At 43.0% G+C, this 12,476-nt stretch overlaps 1 protein-coding gene across 16 annotated transcripts in view; it reads left to right on the forward strand.

The window, feature by feature from the left end:
* TACC2 (transforming acidic coiled-coil containing protein 2) overlaps window positions 1-12,476 on the forward strand; it is a 125,515-nt gene that overhangs the window by 109,316 nt on the left and 3,723 nt on the right. For all 16 annotated transcript variants that reach the window (XM_072039875.1, XM_072039865.1, XM_038181502.2 and 13 more), the window contains 3 exons: window positions 1,800-1,943; window positions 3,019-3,095; window positions 7,235-7,278. In XM_072039875.1, coding sequence (XP_071895976.1) covers window positions 1,800-1,943; window positions 3,019-3,095; window positions 7,235-7,278 — 265 coding nt within the window. The remainder of the gene's footprint in view (window positions 1-1,799; window positions 1,944-3,018; window positions 3,096-7,234; window positions 7,279-12,476) is intronic.

Here is a 12,476-nt window from a genome sequence, read left to right on the forward strand (position 1 = left end):
GCCTCTCTGTTATTTCTGAGAATACGCAAGAGCTTTGAGCAAGTGAAGGATTTGTGGAATAGCATCTGACAAAATTGCCTTCATTCGTGTTGATACAAAGCATGTGCTGCCGATAGAAATGAGATCTGTTTGTGTGCTCCTCATGGGGAGGAGGGCTGGGCCTTGATTCAGGCCTTCCTTACTCACTTTCACATTCTTGTGCTTCAAGCCGTAGAATACAGCTCTCCTGTTTTACTGATTAAAAAAGAATAATTAAAAAACACTTTTTAAAAATAAAATAGTTTATCTTTTCTATATATAATTATTAAAAATATCTACATGCTAAGTGCAAGTGCAACGCGTTAGGCTCTGTTTCTCCATAGATAAGCCTTATCTTGCCCTTTTGTTAGTGCTAAGCAACCATAAAATCCTGCTAACGCGGGCTGCCCACTGAAATTGACTTTATGCAATGCTCTGGCTAACGGGAAAGGAGTCACAAGGCTGTGGGCAAGCAGGGGACCCACTCCTGAGTGAACGCTAAAACGAGCAGCAAAGCCTTGGTCCAGGAGGCTCCAAGGCTGCTGACACAGGCTGTGGCCTCTCCTCCTCCTCCCCCGTAATCCTGATTCCTTGGCCAGTTTCGTGCTTGTTTGAGAGAGGAGGAGAGCATTAAATCCCAGCAACAGGGATACGGTCACCTCCACCCTGAAATTATTCTGTGACACCCCCACCCCCCCAAGCAGCTGAAAGGGAGGACATTTTGTTTCCCTCCCAGCCTGAGGCAGGGCCCAGCAGGGCCATCAGTGTGGGCCCCTTAGCTGCTTGGTCACAACATGCAAAGCACAGGGAGGGGACAGAGGGATGTAAAAAGCTGTGGTGGTGCCTCTGATACAGAGGGTCTGCTCTGAGGGGTGTGCTGTAGGGGAAGAAGTTCAGGGGAGAGCCACCATACTGTAGAGTGCTTATGAAGAGGCTGCTGTTGCTCCAGCTTGAAAGCGTACACACCCAGACCATCGGTCTGCTGCACACGGTGTCTCAAGATACGTGGTTTTTGTTTAGCACGTTCCTAGCTGTCTTCTATAAACTTATTGGTTTTAATGCACTGAAACTTGAATTGTTTACATGTGGAGTGTTTGCAAGATGACGCATCTCAGTTTCCCATAGCTCTTTTGCTCTCTTCCTCATTTCACATGCTGCTCTCCTTCTGAGTCAGTGTGGACCACCGACATGAGCAAGAGCAGCAGCTGCAAATAAAACCTCATTTAACATACTAATCGCATGCTTAAATAGCAGCAGGGCAACAACAGCACCTATATATTCACAGCTTTTATGAAAGAGCGTTTTATGATAGATAACAGTATACTGCCATGGCAGAACTAGGAATGTGGGACATCCACTTTCTTCTGCTTTTTTGACCTCATCTATTTTTATGGAAGCATATTTCCCCTTAATGAGCTCTCTGCCTCCAATTTGAGTTTCCTCTGCTGTTGTACATTTTTTGTGGATGTTTTTATGAAATCTCTGCATCAGAAAGTAGTAAATTTTCTAAAATAAACCCCTAAAATATTGGGGACTAAGTGGTGTTTTTATTTTCTCCCAGTAAAAGTTATATGGCTCTTCTGATGCTTACTATAGGTTTTAAATGTTTATTTTATCCTTGCTAAATTGAAATTTCCTTGTCAGTGTTACTGCTGTTATAATTTAGTAGTGCACAGGCTTTTAGTCCTAGCTCAGGATCCTGGTGCCTAGCACCCAGAAAACATTAGCTAAACACATATTTAATGGTTCATTTCTTTGTATTTAAAAAAACAAACACACAGAGAGAACCTGCTATCCCAGCAGATGTTTCCATCTCTAAAAGTGCGCTGTACTCCCGGATCGGTACCTCAGATGCAGAAAGCACCACAAGTCTTCTCTACCCCCAGCAAGACTTGGACTCTGCACTACGACTGGCCAGAGCAGAGGTAATTTGTCAGAATTTAGAAAAGCATATACGTGTCCCTTGTTGTTTACTTTTCTCTTTCCTATTTTCTTCCAAATTCTTCATATTATGTTTACTTTTACTATTCCTGAGACTATTCTCAGCCATGCTAAAGCTATACTAGAGGCTACCAAAGCAAATGGCACTACACTGTAAGTTTTACTTTTTTACTTTACTTTTGATGTAAATGAAAATCAGATGTTATATGAGAAAAGAAACTTTATTGCTTTAAACTGTATTCTGTGTCTCTTTACATTCGTATATAATTTTATAGAAATCATTAGATGCTGGAAATAGGAATCATAAGTATTTTTCAAAGATACATATCAAATTAGTCTGGCTAGTACTAGAATACAGTAGAATACTTTCAGGTAGAAGGGACCTACAAAAAACATCCAGTCCAACTGTCAGACTATTTCAGGGCTGACACCAAATTAAAACATATCATTAAGAGCATTATCTAAATGCCTCTTAAACACCAACAGGCACAGGGTGTCAACCACCTCTCTAGGGAAGCCCATTGCAGTGTCTAACTATTAGAAAAAATGGTACAGTCTCGTGTTCTGAATTTTAGGATAAATTGTGTGAACAAAAGAAGCATGAAGGAATGCAGTCCTTTAAGTCTAAAATTTCATGGACAGTCAGCCTTAAATATGTATGCAGACGCTGTAGAGAACAAATCGTGAGACCGTGTTCCAAAGCCATGTACAAAAGTATTTCAGACCTGGCTTCAAATCAGGCGTTGTATAGAGTAATACAGTATTTCTTGAAAAGTGTCCTTGTTATGGTCAGGGATGAAACACGAGACAAGAACATTGCATCTACTTCACTAAGTTAGTTTTTTGAAATGAGTGTGATTTCACATCTGAACTTCTTAAATTGCATCGTAAAGTCTGTAAAAGAAAAAATCACTGGAGATGCTTGTATTTGAACCCATTATACATTTGAAAACTATACCTCTGTTAATTAGAATTGGATATAAATTCATATATTGCACACTTATTTAATTTCTTCTTTATTGGATCGCTTATTTTTGCTTTTCTTTTGCTTTGTTTAAGATTGTGGCCAAGGAAAGAGAAGTATCTGAGTGGAAAGAGAAATATGAAGAAAGCAGAAGGGAAGTGATGGAAATGAGGTGGGTTATTAACTTGTCACTAACCACACTGACTGTCTCTACTTTCAGGCTGTGTATAGTACACAGAGTACCATGACTGTATAATTCTTTTGGTTAGCTGAAATTGTTCAGTCATTTTTAACTGCAGACTCTAGATTGATCCCAAGCTGATATTTTATCTTTGCCATGCATGGTGGACACCGTTGTTCAAGGTAGTCATTGAAGATTTGTATGTTGCTAATCTCATTTACATCCTCAGAACACTGAGATAATGGGTCTTAATCTAACGTAATCTTAATGTAAGGAAAGAATTTTCTCCAGTTTGTGCTGCTTACCACATGTGTGAATTCTCACGTGGATTGCATTGTGGTGTTTCTCTTGCCTGACTGAACTAGTCTGCCTGCAGTGCTGGCAGAGATGTGCACATGCTAATTTAAAATTCACTTTCCGCAAATAGTTTTGGCAACAGAAAAGAGCATGTGAAAGTCTGAATATAGGTATGAGTAGTAGAGGCTCCCTTCAGGAGATTATTGTAAAAAGTTTCTTTAACATTAAAAAAACAAAATTCAGCTGGCAGTAGAAAAACATTCCTTGGAAAGGAGCCACTCTGAGTGTTGACCTTCGAGAAAATTCAACATGCTTTTCTTTGAACCAAGCTACACTTTTAATTATCACACACACTAAGCTTGATTTCAGTTAACCAGTGTTTATCTTGGATTCTGCTGCTCCATTTGAGAGCTGACAGAAGGACCCTGAGCTTTTCAGGTCTTTCTAGTTATATCTGTAGTTCTAATGTATTTTATTTCTCCTTGCAAACCTGTCTCTGTTACATTAAATATTTCTATACTGGAACATAGCAGGTTTGACCTTCCTTCCCAGTCCAGGTCCCTGTCATTTGCAAAGGTGACAACAAAGTCACTGTAGTGGAAGAGGTGAAGGGTGTTGCCCAAAGACTCGTTTTTGCTTCCCATTTAGTCAGTTGAAAGTTTTAGCCATTCGGTGTGTGTTTTTTAACAGTGATAATGCCATAAGAGCAACACACAGATAAGTTTGACCTGCTCATCAATCTGAATCTGAGAAAGTCATCAATTTTAAAAGAGACTTTGTAGATGTATTTTATGGAATCTAAAGGCTATTACTTTGTGCCATCAAACAGACAGACACCATCCTCACCTTCCATGCCCTTAACTCATAAATGGAAGAGAACTGACAGATTATTTGAGCATCCATCTTTCTGAGTAATAATTTCTGTGGTCAGTTCTGAAACTGACTTTTCGTCAAAATCACTTCTGTTCTTAGTGCCAACTTCTTCTCAAAGTTAAAAGCCCAGGTAGCTTAAAGCTAAGGCCAATGAAATGAATCAGGGGATGACCTGCACATACAATTCCTGCTGGCATCCCAGAAAGCTGTACTTCTGTAGCAGAGGTAATAGGGGATTGTGGTGCAGAAGTCAACAAGCACTAGCAGGGATGCCAGGAGTCACACGTGGCAGATTTGAGTAGAGAAGTGCAGGGCTTGGAGCCAAAGCATCTTAAGAGAGGCGTCTGCAAAAGGCAAGGGCAGCCACTTGATTTCTTTGAGAGGAGCCATCTCCCAGCACCCGCTGAGTTCTCTCACCTCCTGCTCTCTGCTTGGGAAAGGAACCAAAACCCTGGCACAGCTCTTTCAGTGCATAATGAGGCAAAATGCAAGCAGTCAAATCTAAGAAGCAACACTTGGAATAAAAAAAGAACACCCTAGCAACTGTGTAAAGAATGACTCAGAGTTCAGCACACGCTCCAGTGTGGTACTTTGTCTATTTTCTGGGAGCTGCCTGGGTGCACGTGCCTGCCAGCTGCAAACAAGCACTGGCAGAGGTTGCTTATTCCTTAATGAAAGGAGAGCAGGGGTGATGCAGAGCAGCTGACACACTGTAGATCTATAGCTTCGTGCTCCTCACAGGAGTTTGCTTCTGTGTTTATGTCTTCGATAAAATTTGATTAAAAAAAAAGACACCTTATGTAAGCCAAATTTCCCACAGACACATCCCTGCCGTACATGGGGAGAAGGTCTGGCTGATACTGTCACAAAATGATGAAATGTGCATGTGTGCCCAAAGAAAGATTTCACTTGGAAGATTAGATGTTAAATCAGTCCATGTGTGGTAAATTAGAGATGCGGTAATTAGATGTGACATAATTGTAAGCGAGGAATGAAGGGAAAGGCAGGGATTATCTGGCAGTGGAAGCACAGAAGCATCACTTACTACAAAAGGAGAAGCAATGCTCCCTTATGTAAGCCCTGCATACTCTACCTGGAATATCCTGAGATCAGCTAGGTTTCCAGAAAAATGTCAGTCTGGAGGAAATTCCACTCCAGAGAGCAGAGCCAAGATGAGAATTATAATACTGTAATTTTTGTCAAACGGATAACCAGTGGTGGGCCGTACCATAATCCAAGGGAACACCCAGAGGCAGGCCAGAAATATTTAAGTATGGTCATTTGGAAGTCTAACTGATCGCGCCTCAGTGTGGGATGTCAAGCTGGTGACCTCGAGAGGTAGCCCTGGATTTCTGTGTTTTTATGACTGAGGAAATTGCAAAAATTCAATAGCAGACTGAAAGGCCTAAAATCCCAGAAGCGAAGCCCATGTTGAATCTCAAGGGAAGGCTGAGATGCACCATCACAAAGGAATGCTGTGGGCAGCATCCTTGGGTTCCCTTCCTTAATGTGGTCTTTCTTTAGGCTGCTTGACTGAAAAAGCCCCTCGACATGAATCTGGAACAAGCCCAGCTTTACCTCGCTTTCTAATTCAATATAAATAGAATTAACCGTGGCACTGCAGTACCCACTTTTATTGAGCAGCTGCTGCATTATCAGGAAGGGTGGGTAATGCACAGAATGCAGTGCGTGCTTGAACTAGCCTAAGCTGCTGGAAGTAAGAAATAGATCATGTTCTTTCGCTTGGTTGCCAAATTCCATGGTGGAGGCCAGGCTGGGAGGTGTAGGGCTGTAACAGCATTTAATGCTGTATTCATTGCCTTCAGTCCTTGGCTCGTTTTTCTGGGATGATAAAACTTCCCAAAGGTGACCGATATTACAAGGATATGACATGGCTTTAAATCCTTCCTACAATCCTACAGCAGGTTTTTGAGGTAGTCTTCTTCGGACGTGAAAGTGATCCCGGTGTCTGGGGTCTGCTTCTGATGCAGATTTCCCCCAGGCAGTGCTGGAATCGCTGCCTTTGGTTCTGGGGAGCTCCACAGCTCTCTCCTTTCCTTGCTGACTTCTGTCCTGGGATTTCCTGCATCCTTGCTGTAACCTCACTGACTGAGCTAAAATGGGACGCGTGAATGCAAGCTAAGACTTGACAAAATATGTATTCGAATACCAGCGGGCTATTCTGCATATCCACTTCAGATGAAGTGTGCAGTAATTTTGTTTTTCATAGGCAGTCCTGTGTGGCTCACAAATCAAAGCGCTGATCAAGCTAGTCTCATTTTATTAGCTTTATTTGGCTCTGGAAGGGGATGGATCATCTTTCTAAATCACATTTAATCTGCTTATTTTGGCTAACCTCTTTTCAAGAAGGAAACTCAAAGCCTACCGTGAGTATGTAAAATAAAATAGTCTTAAAAGTAATATTTTACCCCCTCTGTTTCAAAAACAGATTTGTGAAATAGGGCATGATGGAATTTGTGCTCCATAAGTGAATGTTTTAGTCATTTTCTCCAAGTGCTAATGGATCAGTTCTTCACATTTAGAGAGGGAAGATTAGATACATTTTGGATGAGGGCCAGCCGTACTCCTGTTAGGTTTACTGGCCTACCAGTGATAACTTTTCTTAATGTTTACATTAAAATAAGCAAACAGAATAAAGACGGGATGGAAAAAAGAAATCGATGCAATTTTGTTTGTTTAAATCAGGATTGGTGATGTACTTTGGGCATGTGTCAAATAACTGTTTCAAAGCAATTCCCTTTCCCTCCCTGTAAAGGAACAACGTTTAAGCTGTCAGTTTTATTTGTTACGTAGGTAATAAAGAGCTTATGAAAGTGTGCTGTGGGATCTGTATCCTGTTTTTAATACCCTAGTTCAGTTATTGAGTAGCATTATTTTCTACATAAGTATTAGCAATGATGATATTTGCCAAAAGCTGTTTGTTTTTGTTCCTCTTACAGGAAAATTGTTTCAGAATACGAGAAGACGATTGCTCAGATGATAGGTAGGTATTTCTACTGTGAAAAGATGCTATCCTGCACTCTGATTTTCTGAAGAGAGCACAGAAATGTTTGTCTGTAGGCTTCATTTTGAAGCTAGCTACACTTGCTGATGCTGCTGGGAATTGGGATGCATCCAAGGACACCAGTGTGTGTTGCCGGGTTGTGATGAAAAGCCAGAGCTTCATTTTACAGAAAGCAGACCCCGAGGCAGTGCAGGTAGTACAGCAAGGTCAGGGCTTCTTGTTCTGCATCGAAGCAAACTGCCCCACAGGAAGCATGTTCAGACGCTTTGCCCAGAATTCACGGGTGTCTCTGGATGACCTAAAAACCCTTCAGTCATCTGCTCACAGCTGTCTGACAGGAGATACCAAACTTAGCTCTTGACCACAACGGGGATTATCTGTGGTAAGTGCATTGGTCCGACCAAAACCTAGATTAACTTCAATCCCAGCTGAGAGACTGAGTAGTCAATCCACCTCCCCAGTTACTTACTGACATAAAGGTCTCCTCTAAGATCTGCATTGTGGCAGAGTTTGCCTCACAATAATCAGAAAATACCTTTGTTATCAGAATGCCCCACGAGTTAAAAACTCAGTAGCATTTCAAAACCTGCAGGACTCTTGCACTTCCTTGGCACAGGATGCCTGGCCCCCAGGGTGCGATGTTAAAACCTCCTCAGCAGGTTTCCAAAGCTCTTTTCCTGCTCTCACTGAAGAAAGCACCAGTGCCTTGTGCTGTCCTGTATGGATTCAGCTCGAGAAGTGCCCAGGGCTGCATGGGGCCGTGGGTTTTCCATGGCCAAGTGCATGGGGACGAGCAGGAGAAGCGGTGGCTGATGAGAAGCAGCACTGTGCTCACCTGGGGTAAAGCACTGGGAAACATCATTAACAGCACGGGGAGCAGCCTGGCAGCTAATTGTGGGGTGAGACACGGGAGAAAGGCTCATCTAGGTGCTGATATCCACCAGCAGGGAGAGTTGTGAATCCAGCATATTCGCACCAGCTCTTAACAAATCAACAGAAATTACTGCTCTAGCTCCCCTGGGAGAGCTGTCAGAGAGAGCACAGCGTGCCAGGGACACAAAGGGCAAGTGTGTGTCTTGCAACAAAGGTTTTTTACACAGAAAGACTAATGTCACAGCTATTGACTTATCATATGTATGTTGGTTTGTCCTTTTCAAATTGGCAGTCCCATGGCCGGTGTTGTGTGACCCCCAGTTTTTGCGTTTCTTCTGTTTTTTTAGCACTAGGGGATGGGGAATAGTTCAGCTGTCAGCTGCTTTTGCTGCTTTTCTACATTTTGCAGCCCCTGGGAGACAGCCCAGCTTCCTATCATGTAAAGGAGAATAAAGGGTCTAGAAATAAATATTTGTTTCCTTGCTTCACTCCTTAGTGTTGTGCCTCCAATGCCTTTTGTATGTAAACCTGAATGAATTTGCCTGCTTTCTGGCACAATGTCTGTCATTCTCATCATGCAAGCGTTAAAATAGGAGTGACCAAAGTATGCCAAGAATTTGATTCCCTTTGTTGTGCACTTAATGTACTCTGGTCTTTCGTGTGCAATCATGGAAATTTACCAAACGTGGCAAAGAATCAGGGTCGCAGTCCCCAAAATGTAATTTCATTCTTCTTTCTAACACTGCTGCTGCAAAGTGAGTGTTTTTTTCAGTACTGCAGAGTTGCATCTGAATGTTTTCAGCATGTAGGCAGAAAAACCCTGTCCTGTATCTGCCCTGTGCATAGCTCCCCAGGAACAGCGCAGGGAGCTCTGCAGCTTCACCTGGCTGCTCGTATGGACAAACACAGGACCTGCCCTTTTTTCCCGAGCATATGCATGTAGTTTTAACAGAGTTTTTGTTCTGATTTCAAATTCTTCTCTGAGAAACAGATTTAAAAAGTAAATAAATCAAGTTTTGAGTCTGTAATGCAACAAGAAGGTACAGAATAGGGACCCTAAGATAAAGGCACAGCCATGGCACGCGCAGCACATGCTACAATTGCCCATTCTTCTTATGTAAAGAAATCAAGAATATTTAAAGCTTTGTACCTTTGAACACTGAGGAAATAGCCAACTTTAAACCTCAAATTCTGAGGATGTCAGAGTCTTTCCAATGATCTACAGCAAGTTTTTAAGCGCTGTGGCTGTGAATGATGTAATTTGCTGTCCATTGTTCAAAAGAGCCGAAAGAAGAGTGGCACAGAAAGCATGTGTTAATTGGAGCAATATGCAAATTCTGCAGCGTAGTAAATATGAGGCTTCTTCTCACTGCATTTCATGTAAATTTTTGATCTAATTAGCCCACTTTCTGCTGACATTTGTGCAAATTACTGTCCTTCTGATAACTGAATTTACTCACCCAAGGCAGATGAGTGTCTGCGGGCTATTTGCATGTCTCCCTGCTAACACAGACCGTGAATTCCAACAGAAGCAGTGCCCCTGCTCTTTCTGTTTATGATTTAACCCTTCAGAGCTATTTATGCAGGGGCACTGCAAGTGAACCACTTTCACAAATCCCTCTAATGACTATTCGGTGTGGCTGACGGATCCTACTCAGCCTTTTACAGGTTGTCTTGTAGGATGAACACAAACTATTGGTGTTACTGATACAGGGTGGTGGACGTGGATGCATACAAAGGCACTGAAGCACGCACTGCAAATACCTGCCCTTGATTTTAGGGGCTGTCACAGGTCTCATATTTGCTGTTGTATACACAGAGCCCAGCATTACCCGACACAGCTCATACAGTTAGCTTCGTGCCACGTGCTGCACAGCAGAGCTTGAAGCTGCCAGTGTAAAGTTCCCTTTTGGTGTCTCTTTGCGTGACTTTTTTCCGGTGCTTTAACCCTTTTTCCTTTCTTTTCTCACACTTGCACAGCTCCTGACACACTCCCCTCCCCGTTGGGAATGGGGACAAAACAGAAGGGCCTTGCTCGGGGCTTTGTGGGCTGGCTGCTGCTTGTGCTGCTCGTGCTGCGTGGTGCTGAGGCCTGCAGCTCACCCTGGGCTCCGGCACACACACCGTGGTCACCCACAGCCCCCTCCCGAAATCCCTCTTGTGGTTTTTCCTTGTATGGTTGGATTTGTAATGTTGGGCTTTTTTTTCTGTTCAGAATGTATCCGTGTACTTGTAAGTGTAAAGCCATAATGAAACGCTCATTATGAAAACCGAAGAGATGTTTTGCTGTGTGCATTACAGGATGTTGCATTACTTATTTGCTGCTTTTCCTAACAATTCCTGATTTTCTATTTTGCTTCCGTTTTTGTTGCTTCTTGCTATTTGCTTGCAAAAACAAACAGGCAAGCCTGGTAAGTAAAGCTTTTCACCAACTTTCACACCAGCATCCTGCATTTTTTGTTTTCTTTGCCTTTTGTTCTCTGTTTGCTGCATTCCCATTCAGTGGTGGAACACTGGGCTGAGCCTCAGGGCGGGTCCTGTGGTGGTGGTCTCCTCCTGCCAGTCTGGACGGTGTTATCCCTGAGCATCCTAGTGGTGGTGGGGAGCCGTGGGCAGTGTGTTTTGCAGAGGTGGAAGCCATTTAATTAGAATATTTTAATCAGATAACTTCATGAACTGCTTTTAAAATAATTTCGAGGCAAGCATCTGTAGCTGCTTAGCTAAGATTTGGCTGGCAGGCTGCACCTCTCTTCAGGTGACCGTTCCTCCTTGCCCCACCGGTAGAAATGCCTCGTCTTCAGCTCCCTCCCCAGTCTCTGGGGGCCAGGAGAGGAGAAAGTGAGCATCTGGCACCAGTCGCCCCAGTTCACGTGTGCTGGGACACCCAGGCTGGGGGTGTTTGAAGGAGCTGGTCCAGCTGAAGAGAGAGCAGGGGTCTGGGATGTGCTGGGAGGAAAACAAAGAGCTCCCTAGTTGTGAGGGGTGAGGCTTGGGTCTCCAGCTTTCTGAATTGTCCTGAAAACAAGACAAAGATGCTAAAATACGGCAGTAAACTGACAAAGTAAAGGCAGATTTTATTATTATTATTTTGCGTTGTCGCATCAAATGCATGTAAGTACTTCAGTGATGGTGCAGATGGCTGCTTTCTTCTGCACGGAGCTGTGATCGGTGAGATTTTGTCAAAGAGCCAGGCAGCAGCTGGGGCCTGAGCTGGGCAGTAGGAAATGTCCAGCGTGCCTAGAGTCTGCTGCTGGAGCACAAGGTGACAACGTGCCAGATTTCAGGAAAATAAATAAGGAATGAGAAATCAAGGGGTTTCTCCTTTTATTTGGGATTACAAATGACCACAGTGTGTCTTTAAGAGATCAAAATGCAGAAGAGTGCACGGGGAAGTTTGTTTCATTCCGATGCAATATTGAAAGTTAGCAGACTGATAAAATCGTGGTATTGCTACAGCCGTGCTGTAAGCTCAATGCAGTATGAATTGTGGCACTTCAGAGCCAACTGACACCATGAAATGCTGATTTCAGGTGAAGGCGTCTGTCCGAGTCAAAACCTAAACTCTTGGCAGAATGTTTCTAAGCACAGGAGGCTTAAATGAGAAGTTGTCGAGTCCAAACTGCCTTGTGCTTTTTAGCTGGGAGAACTTCTTTTATTTCAATTTCTGTCAGAGGGGAAAATAAACACAGTACTATAAAAGTAGTATAAAGGTGCTGATTTTTGTGGGTTTGCCTTTATTGCAGTGCCATTCAAAGCAGCCCTTAAAGCATGGACACAGCAATCGTATTTTATGATATGAAGCAAGCAGTAAAGCACCTTACAAGGCAGTGCCAGACTTTTCCTTCTAATGCTCTAACGGTGCTCTGATTTATCACTAGGTCAATACCTTTGAAAAATGGCATTTTCCGTACAGATTTGGGTTCCTGTTTTCCACCCTCCCTTAGTTACACGCAGGAGAAGCTTAGGAGATGTTTTCTGCAAACCAGAATTTGAGAAGCCTGTCCAGTGCTAGATTTCCTTTCTGGCACTTGCCTGCAGAGCTCCTGAGAATGGGAGTTTGCAAAGCAGTGTTTTTGGGAATGGGAGTTTGCAAAGCAGTGTTTTTCCAGGGGCAGGATTTGAGTTGGGTTACATTAAGCAAAGTTCTGTGCTTGATTTAATTCCATGTATGGGATTAGAGAAGATGGTGCGAGATAACAAGCACATAGCAGCAGGAGCAAAGAACTCACTGCCAGCACTAGCAATATGCAGAAATGTATTTCCTTCAGCTAGTGCCTTGTCAGGCAAAAAGGGAATCCCATGCT

This window comes from Anas platyrhynchos, chromosome 6, assembly GCF_047663525.1.
Source record: "Anas platyrhynchos isolate ZD024472 breed Pekin duck chromosome 6, IASCAAS_PekinDuck_T2T, whole genome shotgun sequence".
Taxonomy (NCBI): domain Eukaryota; kingdom Metazoa; phylum Chordata; class Aves; order Anseriformes; family Anatidae; genus Anas; species Anas platyrhynchos.